General features: G+C 50.0%; 1 protein-coding gene across 1 annotated transcript in view; it reads right to left on the bottom strand.

The window, feature by feature from the left end:
- Window positions 1-857: 857 nt before the first annotated feature.
- CRY2 (cryptochrome circadian regulator 2) overlaps window positions 858-25,867 on the bottom strand; it is a 33,862-nt gene continuing 8,852 nt past the window's right edge. The window contains exons 3-12 of the mRNA XM_025928390.2: window positions 23,387-23,529; window positions 21,590-21,774; window positions 20,760-20,848; window positions 15,584-15,724; window positions 15,015-15,326; window positions 14,619-14,770; window positions 14,294-14,496; window positions 13,867-13,959; window positions 12,495-12,636; window positions 858-3,117 (exon numbers count right to left, since the gene is read on the bottom strand). Of these exons, the coding sequence (XP_025784175.1) occupies window positions 12,497-12,636; window positions 13,867-13,959; window positions 14,294-14,496; window positions 14,619-14,770; window positions 15,015-15,326; window positions 15,584-15,724; window positions 20,760-20,848; window positions 21,590-21,774; window positions 23,387-23,529 (1,458 nt within the window). The 3' untranslated portion in view covers window positions 858-3,117; window positions 12,495-12,496. The remainder of the gene's footprint in view (window positions 3,118-12,494; window positions 12,637-13,866; window positions 13,960-14,293; window positions 14,497-14,618; window positions 14,771-15,014; window positions 15,327-15,583; window positions 15,725-20,759; window positions 20,849-21,589; window positions 21,775-23,386; window positions 23,530-25,867) is intronic.

Consider the following 25,867-nt stretch of genomic DNA (forward strand, 5'->3'; position numbering starts at 1 on the left):
GCATGTGTCAGACAATTCCATCTTCCAGAATCTTTTGCTCAAGAACAAAGGTATCTTAGCTCCTGAGGCCAAGCCAGAGACACATTAGAGAGAAGCCAGGAGACGGGAGAGAGGGAGGGACAGGTCCAGGTCTTGGTGGGAAGGAGTTTCAAAGCAGAGTTAAGAATGAGATGAAACCCGGGGCCAAGTTTCTCCCCTTTTCCACTTTCTCTGTGCGGGACAGCTTGTGTATTCTTGGGCCCTGCCTGAGCCCCTGCCCACAAGAAGCTGGTGTGTGGTGTGGGCTAACAAAACTCTTCCAGTGATCCAAGGCTAGAAGTCATCATAGGAAAGCCCACACACACTGCAGAGAGGGGCCACTCTCTGGCCAGATGGCATGAGGCAAAAAAGCCGGGCAGATGCTGATCACCTGGTTAGATCAGAGTTCTTGCTGCCTGTGTCCCCTTCACACCACACAGTGCTTAAGTGGCTGAGTCAAGATAAAGGATGGACTGAGGGCCTGGAGAGAGCCCTAACTGGATGGACTGATCCTCAGCCCTGGGGGTTTTAGGTGGGCCAAGAGGCTGAGTCACCGCAAGATAAAATCCTGGGCCTAGAGTGCTCTATACCCTTCTAGGTGACTGACCCCCCAACTTGGCCAAGCTGTGAAACTGCCACTAGTCTGCTCTGGCCACTCACCTAGGGACCTCCCACTTCCTCCATCTCTACCCATCCCTCTCCCTCTTGCCAAGTCTCAGGCAGGGTGAGAAGCTCCTGGTTCCAGCACAACCAAGATGGTCTGGCCTAAGGCTTCATTCAGGCTCAGCCTCACAGATTCCTGGTTACCAGACCTCCCACAAGATTGACAACAACACAGCTTTGCTCAGACAGTATCAGACATTTATGAAACAAGTGAATATTCACAAAATGTGGGAGAAACACACCTTCTCAGTAAGAATAAAATCTCTGTATAAAGTGCATTTTGCCTGCGACCATCTCTCCCCCATGCTGGCCCTTGGATCGGGATTTGGGGCAATATGCTGTGGCAGCCCTGTGAACACCTAGGCCAGAAGAGGGAAGGCATGAAGCCATCACGGAGCTCGGGGCCATCAGACGCACCCTATCCTCACCCTGACCCTCCCAGCTCCAAGAGTGGACCACTCTATTCCACTGGGGATGGGCCAGCTTGCCAGGGATGGTGAAGTAGGGGGAAGAGAGCCATCATCTAACAGGCAGGAAAAGGGAATCATCCTGATATTTGAATGTGCTGCTAAATAAATACTGACTCCGGCCTCCTCAAGTTCTCAAAACAGCCTTCCAAGGCTCGCTCTACTCCCCTTCTGACAACAACCCCTCATTCTCTTTCCTCCTGGTTGGGGCTGGGGAACAGAGAAGACCCCAACCCAATGCTGTGAATATACACCATCGCCTGTACCTTGCTTCCCCCACAGGATTACGGGACATTTGTAGTGAGGGTGACAGACATACAACAGTCGGACTCTAAAGGCAGCTCTCTGGCTGAGAAAACCTGAGGACATCTCAGGAAGAAGCCTGTCAATGTGCCGGACAGCTGTAGGAGACAGAAGCCTGACTCCAGGGTTCTGGTCCGAGGACAGAGGAGGACAGTGAGGGACAGGGCTAGGGCCAAGGGAGTTAACAGCTATGAGGCTAGGAAAGGTCACAGGGGAGGTAGAGAGGAAAAGGCCCAGAGGCCAGCCTAATGTTACAGGTGAGGACACAAATCCATAGAGGAATTAGCCTCTCAGTTACGCACGCACCTATACACACACAGACACACACATGCGCGCGCGCACACACACACACACTCTCACTTTGTGGCTCAAGTGCAGGCCACAGGGTGGAAGGAAGACTTGCTCCAGCTGACCACACAGTCCTTTTCATTATGTCTTTCTCCACAGGCCTTCAACAGTGGGAGGGTTGAGGTGGGAGGCCAGGCCACTTCTGGAATGCAAGGCCTTGGCTTCTCGGGGTCAAACCTCCCACCTGCTGCTTCTGGAAGGGTTGGTGTGCTGGGTGGGGTCTCTACCTGGACATTTCCCAACAGTCCCTGGCAGTTCCCACCTGAGTCTACCTGCCGGGGTCCTTGGCATCCAGCTACTGGGAGAGCTGACACAGCACTTGGATGCTGACCAGCCCCAGGCAGGCCCCAGAAGCCTACAGACCACAGGACAGAATGGCTTTCCTGGCTGTCAGCTGACCTCAGGCAGCACTGCGGTACAGCCAGGGAGCCAGGGGGCCTTCTATCACCAGGAACCTGGCTTCCTCCTGGTGGAGGCGCTGACTCCACAGTCAGCACTCGGGCTGGCTCTCAGCTTCTGAGGAAGGAAGAGTAAAAGCTGGGATTCCGTTCCGAACCTTAGGTTTTCAGCCCCAGAAAGGCAGATGCGCTTTTTAGGCTACCGTCTACAGTACTATGTATATGGCACACCAGTCAGGTAGCTGGTTGTACTTCCCCATGATGACATCAAGTTTTCAGATCTGTTTACAGCCTCATGCTCAGTCCCAGATGCCCAAGGAGGGGTCTTGAGGAGCCAGTGGCAGGAAATCTTAAAATAAGAAAGAAGCCGGGCCAGGTGACTGTGTCTGGACAGCATCTGTCCCCTCCAGCCTGCCCAGCCTCCAGGGTCATAAAGCAGGAACTCAGCAGGGCTGCTTCTAGAATCCCATGCTCTGGACCAGAGCCAGCCATGTTGCCCTCCCACTCGCTCCTCAGTCTGATGTGACGAGAGAGGGAGGGAGGGCTCAGGGTTAGGGTGGGGGCAGAGGCCAGAATCCCAGCTAGGGTCCTTCTACTCTTCTATTCAGACAAGGGAGCTGGCTCACAGGGACAGGTTTGGCTGAAAGTCACCGCCATGACCTCTAGCCTGGTGTCTGGAGGCTGAGGTGAAGCTGCTACATGTATTCCTCCAGCCCCAGCAGCGTTCGAAATCACAAGAGTGTAAACAGAGGCATGCACACGCAAACAGGCACACCACTCCTTCCTCCGCGCACGCGTACACACATGCACACTCGCTCTCTCAATCTCTGTCGGTGATCAGCTTTTCTGCAGGTTGCACTCTGCTGCCACGGTGGCTGTTCGGGCACCCAGGCTTCGCTCGTGGAGCTACAGCGCTGCAGCTGAAAGAGAAAAACAAATGCAAAAAGGAGCATTCAGGAGGCCGCTTAGTTGCCCAGGGACACAAACTCCTCTGTCTGCTTCTCGGGGGACACTCAGGCTGGGAACTGAGAAGAGCCTAGAGTGAACTGCACAGGCCTGGGGACAAGGCTGTTGCTGGGATGCCACCGAGTGCCTGAACACTGCCCCTCTGAAGTGGCGACACAGAACCAGCTATCCCCTGCAGACCCTCTGGGCCTCCTTGGCTCAGGGCAGGAAAGGAGGAGGAGAACGCTCTATGAGACTCAACCGAGGCCTTGGATGACACTTGCTCTGATAGGACAAGGGCAGTTTTCACAGCAAGGCACAATGGCTGCTGCCAGAGATATTCAGAAAAATATGGCTGGAAGAGAAGCCAGCTGGGACCAGTAATTTGAAGATGAAGACAAAGACTGAGTTTAGAATCAGCCAGTGAACAAATTTCCACATATAGATAAAAGAACTCTGGCAAAGTGCTAGAAGATGGGGGGGGTGGGGGTGGAGACACCAGGAAGAATCATTTTAAATATTTATGACATTCTGAATCTGGGGCAGAGAGAAGAAACGGACTCATGTCTGCTAACAGAGGACAGGGTAAGCCTGTCTTAGTGCTGGGCTGCCTATTTGAATGGGTCCAGTGAACTTGAGAGTGCACAGAGACATACAGGGTTCCATTAAAAGTTTGTACAGTTTTGGGGAGCCTGGGTGGGTTGAGCATCCAACTTTGGCTCAGGCCATGATCTCATGGTTTGTGAGTTCAAGCCCTACATTGGGCTCTGTGCCGTCAGGGCCGAAGTTGGACGCTCAACCAACTGAGCCACCCAGGCTCCCCATGATCCTGTTAATCCTGAAGACATGGCCTCCATTTTTACAAATGAGAAAACAGAAGATAGACAGGATAAGTTGCCTAGGACGATAGCATCAAAAGTGGCAGGGCCAAACCATGAAACCCAGGTCTGATGCTGACACCTGTATTTTTGCCATTAAGTAATCTCTATGTTCTAGTATTGCTCGTCAAGACTTTTAGAGACTATAAAAAGAAATTCAACATGGGAGCATGGAGACTAATATACATCCAAGCAATATAAATGGAAGTTTAGAATTTAACGGAAGAGGGAAAATGCTCTGAAGAGTCAAAGATTCAGAATCAGTCTTCTGACACATGCAACCCTTTTAAGACAAATGTTAAATCTGAAGATTTTATCCAGATGATGATACGTTATCCAGAAGCTGGGCGAAATAAAGAGCAAATGTAAGAGTGATACCTGAATGAGTCAGTACTGAGTACCCCACTCTTTTTTTAAGTTTTACTTACTTATTTTTGAGAGAGAGAGAGAGAGAGAGCATGAGTGTAAGCAGGGGAGGGGCAGAGAGAGAGGGAGAGAGAATCCCAAGCAGGCTCTGTGCTGTCAGCACAGGAGCCCGATGTGGGGCTCAATCTCATGAACTGTGAGATCATGACTTGAGCTGAAATCAAGAGTCAGACACCTAACTGACTGAGCCACCCAGATGGTCTGAGTACCTCATTCTTTAAAATATACATTATTTTCAATTTTTCCTTTAAGCTTGTACCAAAATGACCTAGCCATATTTTCCTAAAAGTAAATGTATTTGTTTCTGAAGTATACATGTTTATTGAAACATGCTGTGGTATATGTTTTACACACAGGTCTCTCTGTGGCTCCTGTTAAGCCAGAGATGACTTTTCTTCTGAAACTGAAAAACTCGGGATTTTTCCTGAATGGAATGGAGAGTGTACCATACAGGTCCTCTTACCCAATACCTCTTTTTATCTTGTTTTCTCCACCTTTAAGGGATGGGGGAGGATAAAGAGTGCATGAAGATTCCTTAGAATATGGGCTCTAACTCTGGGGTTCTTGGCCCCTTTGTGGTCCAAGGATAGGATTAAGGGGCAGTCCATGAGGACCCTGAAGTTCTGTGCACATTTTTCTGTGTGTATGAATTGCTACAAGTTTCTGGGGAGAATCTATCCTTTTTTTTGTTTGTTTGAATTTTTAAACGTTTTTATTGTATTCTGCAGAGAGAGAGGGAGACAGAGTGCGAGTGGGGGAGAGACAGAGAGAGAGGGAGAAACACAGACTCTGAAGCAGGCTCTAGGCTCCAAGCTGTCAGCACAGAGTCCAACGCGGGGCTCGAACTCACGGACCATGAGATCATGACCTGAGCTGAAGTCAGACACTTAACTGACTGAGCCACGCTGGTGCCCCTGGGGAGGATCCATCCTTTATCAGACTCTCCAAAGCACGGGTAACCCAAAAAAGGGTTTACGAACCAATGCCTATATATGGTTGGGAAAAAAAATATTTTCATTAAATTAATTTCACTTTTTCTTTTTACTTTTTAATGTGGTTACTAGAAATTTAAAATTATACTTGTGGCATGCATTGTATATCTGACAGGACTGTTCTAGAGTTTGAAGCAATGAAATCTTTGTAACGGGGAGACAGAAACCCCCGTCTTTTCCAGATTCTCTGATCGAACACTAGGCAGCGTAATTGTGTAAGCAAATGCTTAATTGTAACCAGTGATCTTCACAGCTTCTGGCAAACTTGTCTCTAAGTACTTATGATTGTTGCTTACAGAGCTAGGGCTTAGCAATAGAAGATGACTGAGTGCCTTAGAGGATTTGGGGTATGTATTACGGGACTAAGGATTTCCAGGCTCCCTCTCCATCTTGACCTAAGGGAGGAGACATGCCCTTATTTTCAATGGGCAATGGCACTCCATAGCGGTTGTCCAGGGTCTATGGGGCCTTTATGGAAGAGTAGACAAGAGCCTTGCCTTCACTCCTGAGATCACCTGAATAATGAATGGATCCATGTACTTGCTAACAGCATTGACTTGCTTTTGGTTAAAAAAGCCCTTTTCAGGTGCCTGGGTGGCTCAGTTGGTTAAGTGTTGATTCTTTAAAAAAAAATTTTTTTTAACATTTATTTATTTTTGAAAGAGAGAGACAGAGACAGAGGCAAAGTGTGAGTGGAAGAGGGGCAGAGAGAGAGGGAGACACAGAATCAGAAGCAGGCTCCAGGCTCCAAGCTGTCAGCACAGAGTCCGATGTGGGGCTTGAACCCATGAACTGTGAGATCATGACCTGAGCCGAAGTTGGATGCTTAACTGACTGAGCCACCCAGGCACCCCCAAGTGTCGGACTCTTGATTTTGGCTCAGGTCATGATGTCATAGTTCATGAGTTCAAGACCAGTCTGCTTGGGATTCTCTCTTCCCCCCTCTCTCTGCCCCTCCCTTGCTTATACTCTCTCTCTCTTAAAATAAATAAATAAAACTTAAAAAAAAATGCACTTTTCAGTGACAGGTCTAATTCAAATGCTTAAACTGTCTTTTCATTGCAAAGTATCAAAATCCTTTCTCTCTCTTTTTTTTAGCTGCTTATCTTCATTATGTTTTCTCAGGGGATGGCCTAAGACTTCCCAAGTCACCATATGTATAGAAAACATTATTTTGGAATTAATGTGACTTTGCAAGTATCTTTAATCAAATTTATAAAATTATTTTCTAATATGCTTTGCCTGTCAAGCTTCTTAATGATTGCCTTACGCCCCACAGTGACAATGACCCACCATACAATCTGTGGATGGCATTCACTGAATTAGAATTAGGCTTATAATAAATCTCACATAAAGTACAGTAATCAAGAGGATATGTTATTTAACGTGCAACATTTCCTGTCTGCATCTGGTGCACACTGGCAGTGAGTGGGTATTCCAGTCTGCTGTGACAGCATAAGATATGTCCTGTTGCCTGCACATCTAAAATCCGAGCAATGTATTTGTCAGCTCCTCAATTATTCTGCATCACAATTAAACATTTTCCAAAGGAAAGCAACAATAAAAAGAACCAATGCCTAGAATATAAGCAGTCAGGTGGCTACAATGCTAGCACTTCAGACCTATGTAGACTTGGGTGTGACTTCGCTATGGGGCAGGCTCAGGAAGGGAGATGGCAGTGTGTGGGCCTCAGATAAGCCCCTGTGACCCAAGTCCCTCTGTGATGGGTTCAAAAACACAAATACAGAAAACCAAGGTTTGGAAGAACCAGGATATGCTTGTCCACGAAATCAGTCAAAGGCCTGGTCAACTAGTTACTCAAGCTCCTTGATCAGCAGGTAACTAGGTAGTTCCTGTGCTCTTGTTCTCAAGCCAGGGCATAAGTCTGCAGAAAAAAACGTGGACTGGGGAAATCAAAGGAGGCCCTGCAAGAAAATGACAACTGCAGCATTAAAAGAAAGGGAAGAACAGGTAGGGGGAGGCACCAAGGGAAAAATCAACTCATAAAACATGCACTGAAAAATCAATCTCTCAATCGTCCAACTCTTTCAACCTGTCATTAAATGTAAGAAACACAGAAGCAGCAGCTGAACACAAAGTAAGTTAATGACCGCCTCCCTCAGTGCACCCACTGTTCGAATTACCCCCAGGCTACCTGTGAGCCAGATGCTAACAAGAAATCCAAGTCTGTGAGTCTACCCTTCCCCTGACCCCAGCCCAGAAGGGGCGTGTGGATGACGTGCACGCAGGAGCTTACATCAGCAGAGGATACCCCAACAGCTCAAGGTTGGCAGAAACTTTGGAGCCTGCAACCAGGTCTCGGTGCCCAGGAGCTTGAAAGGGGCAGAGGGTTTGCCACCAGCTCGCAAGTTAGGAGGAAGGAGGAACAGAGGCACAGCCGGGCTTGGATGGGCTGAGATGGGCTACAAAGCAGGGCTCTCAGCTCCGTCTCATTTCTCATGTCCGTGACACCCTTTCCCTTCCTGCACCATATAAATCCTACAGCAAGGGGAGGGGATGTCAGCCAGCCAACAGCTACTTGGTTGGGAAAGTGCAAAGGGACACTGAGTCCCAACTTCTCGTTTCCAGGTCAGGAAGTGAGAAGTGGAGAGGTGAGGAGAGGTGAGGCAACTCAGGTGAAGGCTCCCAGGCAGTGAGCGCAGGATGGCAATGCAGACACTGGTCTGAGCGTAAGACCAGAGTCCCACTGTCTCCACATCTACTGTGTAGCATTTTAGGTCACCCGCTGCCTTTCCCATACGTTGTTTCACATGAGGGACACACAACAGAAGTGCTAAAACGACAAGGAAGAGATTCCAGACGTCAGGTTTTCTGCAGTGAAGCCCCAGGGCTAACCAAGCTTGGTGACCTGTGGGCAGGGGAGGGGAAGAGGTGACCCTTGGCCAGGAGACTTCTGTATTCAATTGGGGCTTCTCTCAACAACCACTGTGTGCCAGCCGATGGGCAAATGGATCATGTGCGCTGCTCCCCCATGACAAAGCAATTGGACCAATAAGAAAAATCTGTACACAATTCGAGGCTAATGGAATCCTGAGCAGTCAGCAGCTTTAGGGATTATAGGGAAGCCTCTGAAATGATAGCTATTTGGAGACTGGCTTATTTTTCAGTTTAGTGAACATTGTACAATACCACCAAATGCAGAACAGACACTGGTGTGGGTTTTAGGTAAGCATGAAACCTACTGATATCAAGGCATGTTTTACACTGTAAATTGTTGTCTGTCCTGTGAACTGCCATAGCTCTGAGGCATTAGAAATAATGGAATCACAAAGCCACAGAGCTCAGAGCTAAATGGGGCCTCAGAAGATTCAGGATGGAGCCTTCAGGCTGGTAAAGAATGATTAGTCACACCTTATAGATGCAGTCTCAGAAAGGCCAGGTATCCTGCCCCAAGTCACACAACTAATGCTGACCAAGAGAAGAGGGGAGAAGGGTAAGTCTCCTGCTTCTCAGTGTCCCGTGTCAACTCTGGCCACGTGGCCACAGCTCTGTGGTCCACTTAGCCCGGAGGGCTGCCTCTGGCTAAAGTAACAATAACACAATTCAAGACACCCTGAGAAGCATGTACAAGATGGTAATGTGATTTCGTCTCCATGGTGCATTTGACCTTGTTCAAAGGCTTTTTTGCACATACGGGTTTTCATTTTCTTTCCCTAACGTGTGCTCGATTGGCAGGGCAGGGGACAAGGTGCTATTATCACTGTTTTACAGATAAGGATGCTGAATGTCTTGGGGGCCAGGCACTACCACCAGCACCCAGTGAAACCCAAGTATACTCTCTTCTCTCAGGGTTTTCAAAGAACACGTGCATTCTTCCCCAGTCTGTCTTGTCCTCTGACCTCCTAGCCCCCCACTTCCAAGCAATTAGCCATGATTAAGAGCATAGTAAATCTTGAGAATCAGTCCTTAAGATCCCAGTTGACCAACGGATAATCTCCTGGGTGGCCAGGCCAGAGACAGGCTGAAGTCCGCACCCTTGTAATGTTTTTACTTGGAGTCACTGCTATCGCGTCTAAGCTGGCTCCCCCACTGCCATCATTTCCTCTGCAGACCCCAGCCCAATGCCTTCCAAAAACGCCTGTTTGATCAGTTCACTCTCCTGTTCCAAAATGGTCCTTAGTGTCCAGAGTACAAGGACTCACCTGCCTGACATTTAAGACCCTGCAGGCTCCAACCCAACAGTAGCCTTATGTTCTTCTAAAATAATAGTGATGATATCTATAATAATAGCTACCATTTACTGGATACTTATGAGCCAGGCATTGGGCTAACTGCCTTGCCTATTACCTAGACGCTGTTAGCTGTCTTACCAGTACCCACACTTCCTAGCTACCAAAACCCTGATTTTGTTCAGTGGGTCACAGACCGGCACAGACAATGGATCATGATTGGTCTAAGTCAGTGAGTCTCAAAGTACAGTCCCAGAACAGCAGCATCATCGGCTGCTGGGAACTTGTTAGAAATGCAAATTCTCGGGGCGCCTGGGTGGCTCAGTCGGTTAAGTGTCCGACTTCAGCTCAGGTCATGATCTCACAGTCTGTGGGTTTGAGCCCCACATCGGGCTCTGTGCTGACAGCCCAGAGGCTGGAGCCTGCTTTGGATTCTCTGTCTCCCTCTCTCTCTGACCCTCCCCTGCTCATGCTCTCAGTCTCAAAATTAAAAACATTAAAAAAAAAAAAAAAAGAAATGCAAATTCTCAGGCCCCACCCCAGACCTACAGGATCAGAAGTTCTGGGGGTGGGGCCCAGCAATCTGTGGTTTCACAAATCCTCCAGGGGATTCTGTTTCTCACTCAAGTTGGAAAACCAATGGTCTAAACCAATCCTAATAACCTGGATCCCTACTTCCCACACTGGAGGTGGCCTTGTGACTCAGTGTGGGCTCATGAGACCAACATGAAAAGCCGGGAGAAGGGTATTCTGGGAAAGCTTTTATTTTCTTGATGAAAAGGGAGAGAGGCATCCCCTCCCAATCTTTTTGTTTGTTTGTTCTTCTCCAATCTTAAAATTGCAACCCCCCACTGTGGGCCAACCTTTACTTTCTATCTTCTTACCAACGTTATTTTTTTTCTTCATACCACGTAGAGCCTCTCCACTATATCTACTTGTTTACCATCTGTCTCCTCCCACCAAGATGCACCCAAGAGGGAAGGGCCTTTGTCAGTCTTGTTCAGCACGTCTCAGTATCCTCATGTGCACAAAAGTGTCTGGCAAACTGTGTTGACTTGGTGTGTGTTTACTGATAAATGAGCACAGTGGTCTCTTCTTTCTTGCTTTGGATGAGAAATTGATGGCTGAGGCTGTGGCAGCCACCTTGACACCACAGAACAAGAGAATCTCAGAGAAACTGGCTCTGACATAGTTGAGCCAACTCAAAACCAGCAAGGCGCGCATTAGGGCCTCCTGTTAGGTGAGAAAAACAAACCCCTGTCTGCTGGAGCCAGAGCAGACAGCTTTCCTACTCCTAGCAGTGCCGCGCGCTCCTATCAGACACATAAATGTAACAATTTAGCCTTTGTAACAACCTACTTTATAGGTAAGGAAACGAAGTCTCATACCAGTTAACTAACTTGTACAAGATCACATAATCATTAAGCTACTTTTCTTCTCCAAAATGCCCTCCTTGTGGTTTAAATCCAACTTACCTTTTAGCCCCAAGTGTAAACTTCTGTACTGTATTCCCTGATCACTCCAGCCCACCAACCGCTGGCTTATGACAAGCATGTAGAGTCTATATCATCTGTCTAGGAACTAGAAGTTATTTGCCCTCTTTTTCTAAGCAGACTGTTAAATGCTTGTGGGTGGGCATCATCACATTATCTTATATGCATATACTCCCCTACCTCACATAGCTCCTGGCAATAATTTCATGCTGAATTGGATGCCATTAGCTTACTGAGCAACCTTGATCCAGACATTTAACCTCTCTATTCTTTGATCTTCTCACCTGAAAGTCGGGAGTGACAGCCTGGCCAGGTCCAGATTTGTAAGGCAGAATGAACTTTGCTTAGTATCAAAGAGCTAAGAGATAACTAAGAGAGTAGTATCTAAGCCTGCCAGTGCTTCTGGAACAAGCCAGCACAAATCTATCAGTGACGTCTATGACCAAGAGCCTCATAGGGTAGAGGGCACAAGCATCAAACAATCGTTGTCTCACCCAGCACTCAAGCTTAGCCGCTCAAATCAGATGGCCTCACCTGGCCCTGAAATGGAAGGGTGTGGAAAAAAGAATCCATGGGCTCCATAGAGAAAAAGCATCCTCTCCAATCTAATGACGCAGACATGGCACATAAAGAACAGCCTGGGATGATGACTCAAAGAGAAGAGTAATTTATATTTCCCCAAGAAAGGCATAAAAGTCCTTTCCTGCTCTGGGGAGGGAGCCAATTTTTATTTTGTAAATGACATTCAGGGGGCTTCCAAGAAAGCTGAGTGCTGACAGGGAAGTGCAGAGCCAAGGCCAGGAGGAAGGTGAGAACAGAGGAGTGGCTTCAAGAGGCAGAGACCATGGGCAGCCAGACTCTACTGGTCCTCAGGCAGGGCTGGGCCTGGCCAGCAGTGCCCAGCCCTCTGCTTGTCTTCTGAAGGTCAGTGCTGCCCTCCACTGGCCTGCCTATGGAACACAGCCCGTCCACGAGGGCAGAAGGTCCAGGAGCATCCTCAGATCCTGCCATGGGGCCATTTCTCCTACAGCTTCCTCTCCGGGTCTCTGCTTTCTTTTTGTGGGATTTGCCTCACTTTGATAGGTAGAAAGAGCCAAAGGTGGGGGGGGGGGGAGGGGGAAAGAAAGGTTTTTCCTTAGCTGGTAAAGAAAGAAAAACGCTTTACTTTTAAATTTCTTTTTAAAATTTAAGAGGCATAGAAGTCAGAATGGAAGAAATTTAGAGCTGAAATCCTAGAAAAAATCATGCAGTTGCCACCAGGTTTTCATCTGGTTTGCTGGGTTTTAGCCTTCAGCTGGCAGGGCAGTAGTTTTCCAGACCCCTGTCCACCTCTCCCACCTCCTTCCTCCAGCTGAATCTGCGCTGTCACTCACCCTCAGACGTCCCTGCTCGGCAGCTCTGGGGCGGGCAACCCTGCCACCCTCGCCCGTTTGCTGAGTTCTTCGCCCGGTGGCTCCTCGGCTGCTTCCAGCTTGCGTTTCGGGGATGCTGGGCCACTCGGTAGCGCTCTTGGGCCTGTAGAGAAGCAGGTCAAAGTGTCACAAGGACCCTGCATTGAGCCAAGAGGACCCGACACTGTGCAACGGCAGCTCTTCCAGGGGGCAGGGAGCCTGCCTCAAAGCCATGCCAACGAGTTGCTCCTCAGGTCTGCCCCTCGGTCTTCTCTTGGCAGTGACCTTGCCTGGAAATGTCTAAGGAGGGCATGACCAGGCCTGCTGGAGGCAGGGCCAGCTTCTGGGCCCCAAATCCCACGGGCTCCAGGCCACAGACTGCTCTGGCGTGTCTGCTGCCCTTGCTCTGAAGGTCAGGCGTTCCCTCGGAGACGCTGGATCAGCCTCCTGAAGCAGAACAAGCAGCACCCTCATCTGTGGAGCTAGCCTGGCTTGGCAAACTAGAAAAACCCCTGGCGCTCTTGCTGGTCTCATCTTACTGACATCGATCCCAGAGCTGAAGGGAGGAGGTGAAGAATTCGGCAAGACTGTCTGACCTCTCTTTGCTGCCACCACCGGACTGTGCTGCCCCCTCCTGCCTGGACCACCACGGTTGCCTCCTTTCTAGTCTCCCTGTCCTTGGGCCTGCCCGCACCGCACTGTCCCTTCCACACAGCAGGCGGAGGGAGCTTTTGAAAACACAGGTCAGGTCACACACCTTCACCATACTGACCACCCCTCAGTGCCTCCTCAGTGCGCTGATGACACAAACCTACTCCTCCTCGGGGTGGGGGGGGGGGGGGGAGGGGGGCGGGCCCATGTGACACAGCTCCTGCCACACCTGGTCCCCAGCTCACTCTAGCTCCTCCCTCGGGGTACGCCAAGCAGCACCGGCTTCCCTTCCTCTGTGCCTCGAATGGGCTAAACTCGTTCGTCTCTGGGTCTTTCCCTGCTATTCCCCTTGCCTGGAATGTTCTTCCCCCAGTTCTTGGAAAGGCTGGTTCTCCTTGTTACCAGGGTCCTGCTCAGAAAGGGGTTTCCTGACTAATTCTGTCTAAAGAGCCTGAAGGAATCCCCCTTCCCCAGCCCCTCTCTTACCAGGTCATTCAATTTTATTTTCCCCCAAAGCACTTGTTATGAAAAATGCTCTTACACAGTTCCTTTACTGTTTGTCTCTGCCAAGAGGAATATAAGCTCTCTATAAGGGCACAGATTCATTCCGGCCTCTGTCCTCAGCCCTCAATGACTGAACTGGTGGTAGTTCTGCAGTGTCCTCCGGGTGGACACGGGCCCCAGGAGGCCAGCTGCTACTCACCTGCACTGCTCACATTCCCAGTCTGGCTCGAGCTGGGCTCTGCCACCGGGTTGCTGAGGTCTTCCACACAGGAAGGGACAGAAGCCAGCAGACCTGGGAGAGAGGCAGGGATACGATCAGAATGTAATCTCTCAGGACTCTAGAGGGCCACCAGGCGGTTGAAAACAAGATGCGGTGGTGGGAAAGGGGGTGCTGGGCCATGACACTGGGGCTCCATCGCTTCCCGCTGTGGCCACGACGAAGAGAGGCCCCGTCCAGCCTGGCCTACAGTGCCCTGTGCCCTGGGAAGTCAAGTCAACTCAACAGCTCAAAAGAGAGCACTCAGTCTCCCTTTGCAAATATCTGGAAACCCCCTCTGAGCCCGCAGGTAGGTGCTGTCCTGCCCCTAGTGAGCTAGGGGATGGTGGCGGGAGTGGCGGCTCCTTACAGAGTCCCCGGTAGCGGGAGAGCTGCTGATAAATCTGCTTCATTCGCTCAATGTTGAGTCGGCTGGTCTCAGCATGGTTGACAATGGGCCGGGGATAGTCCACACCAATGATGCATTTGGCTGCCTTCTGAATGGACTCTGGGGCATTCCAGGGCTCATAGATGTATCGAGAGGGGAATCCTTTCAATATGGGCAGGTATCGCCTGAAACACATACATCGGACAACCGGTCAGCACACTGGCACTCTCCTTCAAAGGGCCAAGGGTATCTCATCCTAGGAGCAGGCCACAGCAGCCAGAGCAGAGAGCCTGGACCGCATCCTCACCTGATGTAGTCTCCACTGGGGTCTGTGCGGCGGCCAAAGCCTACAGGGCAGTAGCAGTGAAAGAACTGTTGGAAGAAAGCACTGCAGGACAGCCACATCCAGCTGCCCGCGTTCACGCTGAAATCTGCATCCAGGAGCAGCTCATCAAATACCTAGATGGGGAGAGTGTGGGACAATCAGCCACCTTGAGGACCTCCTGCCATGATTCTCCCCAAGTTACCATACATCTCCCCATGGAGGAGAGCCAAAGCCCTTCTGCGGAGGGCAAACCAGAGAGGATTTGGAGGGGATGCCCAGGATCCAGGGATCCTACCCCATGCCCCAGCCCAGAAGAGGGCTGCCCCTGCTGGGCCTGACAAGAAGGAACAGGCCAGCTTCCCCCGAGAGAGCACTCACCCGGACCCCGCTCTCCCAGCTGACCCAGAGGTCTCCGCGGGTGAGGAAGCAGGCCACAGCGTGCCGGGCCAGATGGTGGATCCAGCCCTCCTGCCTCAGCTGGGTCATGATGGCGTCAATCCAAGGGAAGCCTGTCTTGCCCTCGGCCCACTTGGCCAGGGCCTCAGGGTTGCGGTCCCAGGGGATCTGGATGCAGATGGGGTTCCCCTCCATGCGGTCAAACCTGGGGTTGTTGGTGGCTGCCGTGTAGAAGAACTCTCGCCACAGGAGTTGCCCAAACAGGGAGAGGGGGGGCGTGCTGTTCCGCTTCACCTGGGGTTGGGGGTAGCATGTGGATGCAAATACCCACCCAGCTCTCAGCACCATGTCGCTCAGGCCTCCCCCACAAGGGAATCTGGAGCTGCCACGAACGTGGTGGCTCCAAACCCCCTAGACGTGTGGCGGGACTGTGCCCTAGCAGTGGTCCAGCGTGCCCACAGGCTGAAAGCCCAGGCCCTTGACTGGCCCGGAAGCCCCGTTCTGCTTGGCCGTGACCGGGCGCAGGGTGCACTGCCCTCCCCGCCCCTCACCTTTTTGTACAGGTCCCACAGGCGGTAGTAGAAGAGGCGGCACGAGAGGCAGCCAAAGCGCAGGTAGGGGCTGAGGCCCGTGGGGCTGGCCAGCAGGGAGTTGGCGTTCATTCGGGGCCTCTCATAGTTGGCGACCCAAGCCTGCAGTGGGAAGAGAAGGCGAAGAAAGGAAAGGCCTGGATGTTAGAGAAAAAAACCCCGAGGCGCCGGCACAGAGCGTGACTTCAGAGCCCGCTGTCATACACGTCCTCCCATCTGATCTGAACCATCCTCTGAGGCGGCATTTCTCAGCACCTCCTTTTGAAAACGAACAATGAAGCCCAAAGGGTGATGTGCCTCTTCTGGGGTTACAGAGCCGGTAAGAGACAGGGCTGGGGGGCACTTAGCTTCTGACTCCAGACTCCACCTACATCCAGTAACTCTTTTCTCTTGCTCCACTCCTAGAACCCTCTTTCTCTTCTTGATGACTCTTTCACAAACTTCCCACCCTCTTTAGACCCCCTACGCCACACTTCCCCGCCACCCTCCAGCAGACGACTTTCCTTCCCGACAATAAGGAAATGGAAGCCCTCAGGAGAAAAGCTCCTCAACCTTTAGCCACCGAATCTACAAACTCGCCTGCATCTACACCTACCCCCTCTTGTGACCCTGCCCAAGGCCAAGGCCTCTGCCTGGCTCTGGAGCCCACCCCTCTTCCCTCTCTTGCATGTTCCGTATCTTTCTCTCCAGTTTCTACTCCAAGAATATTGGGGAAGTCATCTCACTTTTTTGCAAACCAAAGAAAAAAAAATGAAGGACTCCTAGTAACTTCTAGCAACCCTGCAGACCTCTACTCTTGGGTCCTCTTTCCTCTCTTCACAGCCCATTTCCCCCCACCCACCTTCACTTTTCAGCCCACTCGAGTCTGGCTCCTGCCCTCACCCACTCCCACCAAGCTGCCTCCCACCAAAGTCTCTGTGGTTTCCATGCCACTGAGTCCTGCAGGCACTTCCTGTCATAGTTTTGGACCTCTCGGCACATCTCACCCTGCTCCCGTCTCCATAACCCTCTGTTCTGTTGGCCTTTGGACTCCACACACTCCTGGCTGCCTCCCCTCCCAACCCCTTCAGTGCTGGCATCTCAGGGCTCTGTGCTGGGTCCCCTACTCAACTGTGTTCCTGGGGGAGAGCGTCCAGTCCCGTGGCTCCCAACACCACTTCTTTACGGAGGATCGGCATGTCAGTGGCTCCAGCCCAGGATGCTTAGCTGCTGCTTAGCTGGATTCCCAGATCACTCCATCCACCTCCCTGCCAGGATCTCTACTTGACTGCCCTCCAGGCCCCTCGAAGTGTAACAACTCTTTTCTTCAAACCACCCTTCCACGGGCATCCTTATCTCAGAAAATGCACCGTCATCCACCTGGGTGTCCATGCCAAGGCCTGGCCATCACCTGTGACTTCTTTGTGGCCAAGTCCTGTCAATTCTACTGTTCAAAGATTCCTCAAATCTGTCCTTTTCTTCCCATCACTCTTGCCACCAACCTGGATCAGGCTAAGATGTAGACTCGACGACTGTGACAGGCTCCCAATTGATCTCCCTGCATCTACTCTGGTCGCCCTCTAATCCCATCTCCACACTGGGGGCAGAGTCACTGTTATTTAAGTTTTTTTTAGTCTACATAGTTCCTGTCATTTCTTTCTTTCCCTTTAAAGTTTTCTGCGAAGAACCCAGGTCGTTTGACTTGTACTGATTCCCACAGTCTACATTTTGCTGATTGCACACGCACAGTATATTGCTGCAAACTGGTGGCCGGTACCAGAGACTGGGTTGGACTCAGGTTTGACTTCTTTGGCAAGACTGCAGGGGGACATAATGCCTGACTGTCTCTCTTTATGGGGGTTAGCAGTCATTGATGCACAATGCGTCATCACTGAAGGTTGCAAAATGTTCCATCATTCCATTCTCATTTAAAAATAGGGATACTAGGGGTGCCTGGGTGGTGCAGTCAGTTAAGCGTCTGACTTCAGCCAGGTCACGATCTCGCGGTCCGTGAGTTCGAGCCCCTCGTCAGGCTCTGGGCTGATGGCTCAGAGCCTGGAGCCTGTTTCCGATTCTGTGTCTCCCTCTCTCTCTGCCCCTCCCCCGTTCATGCTCTGTCTCTCTGTCCCAAAAATAAACATTGAAAAAAAAATAAATAAATAAAAATAAATAAAAATAGGGATACTGAGGGGCACCTGGGTGGCTCAGTCGGTTAAACGTCTGATTTCGGCTCAGGTCATGATCTCACGGTTCATGGGTTCAAGACCTGCGTCAGGCTCTGTGCTGACGGCTCAGAGCCTGGAGCTACTTCAGATTCTGTCTCCCTCTCTCTCTGCCCCTCCCCCACTCGCACTCTATTTCTCTCTCTCAAAAATAAACATTAAATAAAATAATAAAATAAAATAAAAATAGGGATACTTTTATAAAGAGATGCTTGCCCTCATCTACTATTTTGGGGAACCAGGGTCAAAGATCATACACTGTCTCCCCTTTTTGGTGACAGCACCTAGTTTCCTTGCAGTGATCCAACCTGCCCTAATCTCAGTCCAACTGGGTAAAGTGGAGCCGAGCTCACCTTCTGACTCTGGGAGTAGTTTGGCAATACAAGTTTGACAGGGAGACACCCCTTCCTCGGCCGTGGTGATTGAGTCAGGGACTGTCACACGACCCGATCCAGAGTGAAATGAAAACACTCCTTGGGACTTTTCCCAGAGCTTTTAGAAAAGAGGCACACTACTTCCTCTGGTGTGCTTAGCAGACCGAAAATAAGCTTCTGGTGACCACTTTGCCACTGCTCAAGGAAAGCCTACCTCAGGGCTCAGAGATGGAGAATGTATTCCTGGCAGCATTACTTGGGCACCTGGATCCACCTAAAGGCTACACCTTGGACTCCTAGTTAACTGAGTTCAAAAACTCCCTTTTTCAAAAGCCAACTTGCAAATACAAACTGATTAATAAAACTCTCTTCCTCTTTGTTCCCCTAACACTCTGAACTGCTCTTTTCCTAACCCTCAGAGTACCCTGTAATTCCTCGTTTCATGTCTATCATCTACAATAGACTAGTTCTGGAAGCGGACTCTACGCTTGCCTCATTGGGCAGTCTTTTTAGTAGCTAGGCCATCCTGACACAAGCAGATGTTCACCTCAGATTTGGAGAACTGAAGACTGAAATAAACCTCCTGAGACAAGGTCACACCCTGCTCACAGGCACCTTCTCTTCTCCTAGAATGTAGGACACGGTGTTCCCTCTGACCACCATGGAGTCTGAAGGGTCCTGACACAAGGCCTCATGACAGACCACACCCTCCAGGGGCATGTGGAAAAGGACCCTGACTTCATGATCTAAGGGGACAGCCCTCCACAAAATGCTTTTAAGGTGATGATAATCCATGAGATCATTAAGTTAGCTCTTTATACTTGTCAGTCTTATTCTAGTCCTGCCATCCCATTTGTGATCTCTACTGCTCTGCCCCCTGAGCCCAGCCTGTGTTCTTGTGTACCCAAGGATCTTTGGGTAAAGCTCCTTATGTGGACAGGGACAGCTGGTCCTCCCCATAGCCCTTGGACATCAGTCTTATCCTTTTAAGTTGGTGGGGCTGGCTGGGGTGGCTGATGGTAACATGAAGATAGGGCCATCCCAAGGGAGGTGGGTTCTGTGGCACATTTTCACTGCTGGTGAGGCACCTCCAGGGCTGGGAAGCTTTCTTCCCTTGTAGGTCTGCCTTAGTCTCCTTGTTCCATTGTTATCACCTGGCTGCTGGGCCAAATGCCCACCCATCTGAGAATACAAAAAGTTGAGAGCCAGTCTATCAGTCTATAAAACAGCCATGGTGGACAGGAAACCAGGAGCTGACTCAATCATGAGAACTGTCTCTGCTCCTCTAGTCCTAGGGTCATGGAAGCCATGTGACATTATTAAGGAGTGCCTTTGAGGCCTCCACTTCTTTCCTTCCCCTTGCCAATTCCCACTTTATTGGGAGGTGGACCATTTGTTCTCTGTGTCCAAACATACGGAAATCAATGCTGAGGGGGCCCAGCAAAAGGTGAGGATGGGACACAGAAACACAAAGTAATTAATCTTCTGGACTTCACTGACCAGACACCCTCTCAGTAAGGGGAACCTGTACAAAGATGAAAGAAAAGCAATCTAGTCTAAGTTTTGGAATCACGTAGAACAAGATCTCACTCTACAACTTGTTAACTGTGTGACCTCAGGCAAGTTACTTATCCTCTCTAAACCTTAATCTCCTAATCTGTAAAATGGAGAGCTTAACACCTACCTTGCAGGGATGTTGAAAAGAAAATAGGAAATAATGCAAGCAGATACTTAACTCAGAAAAGCTCAGCCCAGTGACCAGCATGTGGTAAACACTCACTAAATGGTAGTCGTTATTATTGTTGTTACTGCCATCAGGAAGATTTTTCTTTTTCTTTTCGAAATTTTTAAAGATTTTTATTAAAACAATTTTTTTTTACTGTTTATTTATTTTTGGGAGAAGGAGAGACGGAGTGCAAGCAGGGGAGAAGCAGGAAGAAAGGGAAACACAGAATCTGAAGCAGGCTCCAGGCTCCAAGCTGTCAGCGCAGAGCTTGACGCAGGGCTCAAACCCACGAAGTGCAGGGTCATGACCTGGGCCGAAGTTGGACGCTTAACCGACTGAGCCACCCAGGAGCCCTAAAGATTTTTAGTTTTTAAATTTTTAAAAAATTTATTTATTGAGAGAGAGAGAGAGAGAGAGAGAATGACAGAGAGAGAGAGAGGGAGGGAGAGGGAGGGAGCGCCCATGCGCACAAGCTGGGGAGGGGCAGAGGGAGACAATCTGAAGCAGGCTCCCCACTGAGCATGGATCTTCAGACCATGAGATCATGACCTGAGCTGAAATCAAGAGTCTGACGCTTAACCGACTGAGCCACCCACAAGCCCCTAAAGATATATACTTTTAAGTAATCTCTAGACCCCACGGGGGGCTCAAACTCACAACCCCGAGATCACAAGTCACATGGTCCACTGACTGAGCCAGCCAGGTGCCTCGGAATATTTCTCATTTTCAACCACTCTGAGGGAAGAAGCACTAAGGGACATGAAGCTGACTCTCATATCCTCTGCTGCCTGGATCCTGGCATCCGAAGTTGTGTGTCACAGAAACGGGGGCCATACCTTCCGTTCCAAATGCTTATCCAGGCGGGCCAGAGCTTCTGTCTCTCCTCCTTGCCAAACAGCCGGGCCTAGTCCTTCAGTGGGGAACCCTACAAGAGGAGGAGCAGGTCATGGAACCAGAGGTCAGGCCGTTTCAGTGATAGCTCAACAAGTCTCGACACGTTGTGTTCTTTGAACCTTGTGGGAACTGAACTATGTGTTCTAGGTGCTGCTGGCGCTGACATCATCCTAACATTTCAACATGTGCCAGGTCATCCTGGTTCTCTTTCCACTGTCACGTTTTTATCTCCTTTCCCTTGCCTTCCCTATCCTGGCCACTCTTCATTCAAGACAGATGAGAACAATCCTGTACAGTTTGCCCTATCAGGTTGGCTGGAAATGACTGTGGTTTTCAGGTGAGAAAGGCTAATTTTGTTCGGATCAAAAAACGCGGGATGGGGGAGGAAGGGGAGAAAGGGTACAGTCAGTGACCTGAGGGGCTGACAGACCCCCTTTCAATGGAAACAATACTAGTTATCTTGGTGTCGGGGAGCCCCACTGATGCCAGCACTAGACTGTGCCTGTATGTTCTGGGAGAGAAAAGTACAAAAACAGGAGCATAACATAGGATGATGTATACGAGTAAGAACAGAAAAAAAGACTGGAAGGACATGCTCCAAAATCAGTAGTGGTCATCTCTGGGCAGGGGGGTAACAGTGATTGTTATTTCCATTTTTGTTTCACTGTTCCTTCTATAACATCTGTAATAACATGCATTACTTTGACAAAGGAGAAAAAACCCAATAAGTTATCTTACAAAAAAGAGGAGGTTTGGGTCAGGAGGTACGCACCCAGCTCCTCCAGGGAGGGCACGCCATAGGCTTCATCATGGTTCTCCTGGATCTCGGCCCTGCAGCTCTCCATCTGCTGGCTTGTCACGGAGCCCACAGGCTTCTTGGGCAGCTCCATGCGGCTGATGATGGCCTGAAAGCGCTTGTAGGTAAGGGGTGGCTTCTGCCCGTTCAGGTCGATAATCCTGGGAATCCCAAGGCACACCTGATGTCACGCATGAGGCCTTTCACTTCAGGTCCCTGCCCTCCCAGAAAACGGCCCAGACTTGGAAGGCTTGGAGGGTGGCTTTCCTCATCCACTCACAGGTCCCACCCCTAAGTGGAAAGGAAGGGGCAAGGGAGGCTACATCTCCATTTTATCGAGAGGGAAAATGAAGCCCAGAGAGCTGGAGCAGGTGCCTCAGGTAATGGAGCAAGGTGGGGCCAAAGGTGGGACTCAATTCCAGGTTCCCTGGTGTCGACGTGGAGCCTCCTAAAGACAGAGACTGACCGTATCTCTCTAATCACAGAAAAATCCCCGCTAGCCTTCTTGGTACTCAGCCTGTGTGTCCACGCCATGGGAATCCCCACGGCCCTTCCTGTCTTTCCCGGCATAAGCCTTCAGGAAGTCCTTTGACAAGAACTGCAAGCATGTTCTTCTGTTGAAAAATCATTCCCTTCTTGGTCCCAATTTGTTAGAACAGAGACATGGAGAACAGACTATCTTTCCTAAATCAGAGATCGGGGCTGCGGTCAATAGCAGTAACTATTTAAAGGGCGTCTGGCAGTTCTCAAAGGTTTTTGTTGTTGTTGTTTTCACGAGCAAGGGAAACAGAGACAAACTCAGGTTAAGGAAAGAAGATACAGGACTGAGGAAAACTGAGGCCGTTTATACAGAATGCATTGGGGTGGCCTGGAGCCAGATTCCCCGGGCTCTTCCTGTTGGCCAAGAAGCAGCTTACGCAAGAACTGGCTGGCTGGGTAGGTTCGCTGGGGATGTGAGGTTGGCTGCTGCCCCTGCAGTCACCTCCCCTTCGGCTGGCACGTGGCAGGAGGAGGAGCTCCACACCCAGCCGCTCCTCCTGAGAGCTAGCTCACGTGCAGAGATGTGTGACCTGGCCTCCTGGCAGCCACCACTAGCTTGTGGGGGGGGGGGGGGGGGGCAGGGAGAAGGGATGGCTGCTGGCTTGGCAGCAAAAGCAGCGGCAGCAGCAGGAGGGTGACAGCTCTGCCAGGGAAGGGGAGGGGAGGGGAGGGTTTCCTCCTAGACACTCTGAAAGCACACAGGCCTGTCCCTAGGGAAGGAGGCTGCTCTGTAGTTATCAGCCCCCCGCAGGGATCTCTAGAGCCTCCTGCACAACATCTAAATACATGGCCTGGAAACCCAGATAGCCAGGGGAGCCCGGGGAACTCACATTAGATACAGAAATTGGGTATATGAGAATAGAGCTCTGTCAGGAAGGTTACCAGGTAGGGTCCACTGAGGTCAGACGGCAGCCTTTCAGGAGCAGGACACAGTGGGAGTGCGAGTGGACGGGACAACAGATTAGGGGCAGATCTGTGAAGACCTTGCATGGGGATCCTCACTGCTTCCATCCCTCGGCCTTAGTGAGCCTCTTTGCACCCAAATTGGGTACAGCTCTTTGTGATCTGTTCCACAGGCCCCAACTCGGACCCATTCTCTTCCAGATTCTAGAAAATGCCATACCTCATGTGCCAGGTGGCTCTATCGGTAAACCTCCCAGAGTTCTGCTCAGCAGGGGCCAGAACCACCAACTCCCATAATTGGCAAGCTGAGCCCAGGGACCCATTTCTCACCTGTCCAGGTCATAGAGAGTGTGAGAGTTCTCAGTCACCACCTCCACACCGGCCTCCTTGGCCATCTTCATGATGGCTGCATCACGTTCTTTCCCAAAAGGTTCAGAGTCGTATTCAAAGGTCAAGCGGGTCACCCCCCATTCCTGTGGGGAGAGAATCTGTTATGCTAAACACTGTTTGGGGAGGAAAATGAAGCAGAGAACTCTGCTCCTTCCTTACAGGAAACGAATCTGGAGACCTGTCAGAGTGGGCTGCAGAACAAACTAGGGACAAAGATTTGAACTGGAAAGCCAACAATCTGAGGTTCACAGGTTTGAGGAGAGCAGGTCTTTGAGGTGAGGCCAACAGCATGGCGACAGTGGAGTGCGAGACTGGTGGAGTCAAGAGAGAGGTGGGTAGTCCTGTATGCTTGCTGGGCCCTGGGGGCAGGAGACTGCAGCAAGTGGCTATAAATACAACGCTCCCAGGGGAGGCCTACTGGTGGAGACAGCGCCCAGCATGCCTTTCCCGGAGCTCCTCAGGGCCCTGCAAACTTCTGCCTTGGTTTTCTTGGCAGACTTGTGCTATGTGAAGTGTCCTAATGGTTTCCACGGCAACAGTCCTGAGGCCAGTAGCAAACAGAGCTCACAGGCTCTACCTAGCTCTCTCAGCAAGTCGGGGAAGGAGGCGCAATTCTTAGTCCAGAGGTCAGAGAAATCAGACCAGAGGGGCCACATGCTAAAAAATAAAGGAATTCTTTTCTAAGTCTTTAGTGTTTTCTAGTAGAATTTTCTAGATTTCTTTGCAATACTGGGAGAAAGCTGGCCCAGTAAAAGATGTACAGATAACTCACAGAAAGCCCTAGAACATGACTGTCAAGAAGAAATCCATCTTCCAACCAAAGTCTCTGGCCATGGTCCCTTAAAACTCTAACCCCCCAGGGCAAATGCCCTTTCCATAAGGGACCTGACTCGGCTCTGTCTGTGGTGTGGGTCCTGAGAGGGCTGACTATCCCTCATCTAGGATAACAGGACTAAACGTTTATTGAGCCTTTACCATGAGCCAGGTACCATGTTTAGCAATTCATATAGATGACATTGCTAAATACTCATAACTCTGTGGATAGTAATAAAATATTATTAGATGCCACCTTCTCCAAGAAGCTTTCCTTGACCTTCTCTTTCAATAGGATTTTCCCGCACCTGGCACTTTTTCCATCACAGCATTTACCATATGACAATGAAGCTGCCCATTACTTGTCTATTTCCCACATTAGCGTGTGAACTCTCAGAGCAAGAATGCTGTCTCATTCATTACCCTAGTACCTAGCAGGGGGTCTAGGACATACTAGAAGCTCAATAAATATACAGTAGTCACCTCTGATCTGAAGGGGATGTGTTCCAAGACCACCAGCGGATGCCTGAAACTGCAGATAGTACTAAACCCTACATATAGTACCGTTTTTTTCCGACACGTACTTACCTATGATAGAGTTTAATTTGTAAGTTAGGCACAGTAGGTTAACACAACTGTAACTAATAATAAAAGAACAATCAGAAAATATACTGTAATCAAAGTTATGTAAATGTGGTCGCTCTCTTAAAATACCTTATTGTACTGTACCCACCCCTCTCTTTGTGATGATGTGTGAGATGACAAAATGTCTGCATGAGATGGAGTGAGGTGAATGATGTGTTAGGCGACTAATTGACCGTCTGACATATAGTCAGATCATCTGCTTCCAGACTACAGTTGACAGTGAGCAACTAAAACTGCAGATAAGGGGAAGGAGGACTATTATATGCTGAATGGCTGAACGAATGATCTATCTGAATTTCTGGGCTATTGCTGGGTTGGCCTCTGAGGTGCTAGGAGGAGAGGAGACAGGGGACACAATGCAGAGCAAGAAGCGAGGCACATGTGTTTAACGGTGTGGGGGTTAAGAACACAAATCTGGAGTCTGAGAGCAGGGCTCAAGTCTTAGATCACCACTTAGCTGCATGACCATGAAGTTATTGTTCCCTCATCTATAGAACAGGGACAGCAGCAGATACTCTTAGGCGGCTATGTGAATTAATACACGTAAAACACTTAGAATGCTGTTTGACTCATAGTCTGCCCTCAATGAACGCTGGCTGTTTTCAGCACTATGTGATTTGTGTGTGTACGAGTGTGGGATGTGGGGAGGTGAAGTGAACGAGAAGGTATTTAGTAAGCTGCTTGTCTTGACATGAGACCTCTCCTCTGGTCTTTCCCCCCAGGAAGAATAGGGAAGGGAGCTGGGGTGGAAAGGGGAATAAAAACAATCCTGCACTGCTGTGGATGAGGACAGACTGTCCCAGAGCTCTCTGTCCGTGAGTACATTTGCCTCTGTTTGGACCTTGAAATGTGCTTTAAAAAGAAAGGGGCTGGGGGTGGGGGCAAGTGGACTGGCTACCTGATAGAGCAGACAGAGGCCTACATGGTACCCAAGTGAAGATTTGTATCAATCATTTGCCCCAG

This window comes from Puma concolor, chromosome D1 (genome assembly GCF_028749965.1).
Source record: "Puma concolor isolate L17-30 chromosome D1, mPumCon1.1.hap2, whole genome shotgun sequence".
NCBI classification, from domain to species: Eukaryota; Metazoa; Chordata; class Mammalia; order Carnivora; family Felidae; genus Puma; species Puma concolor.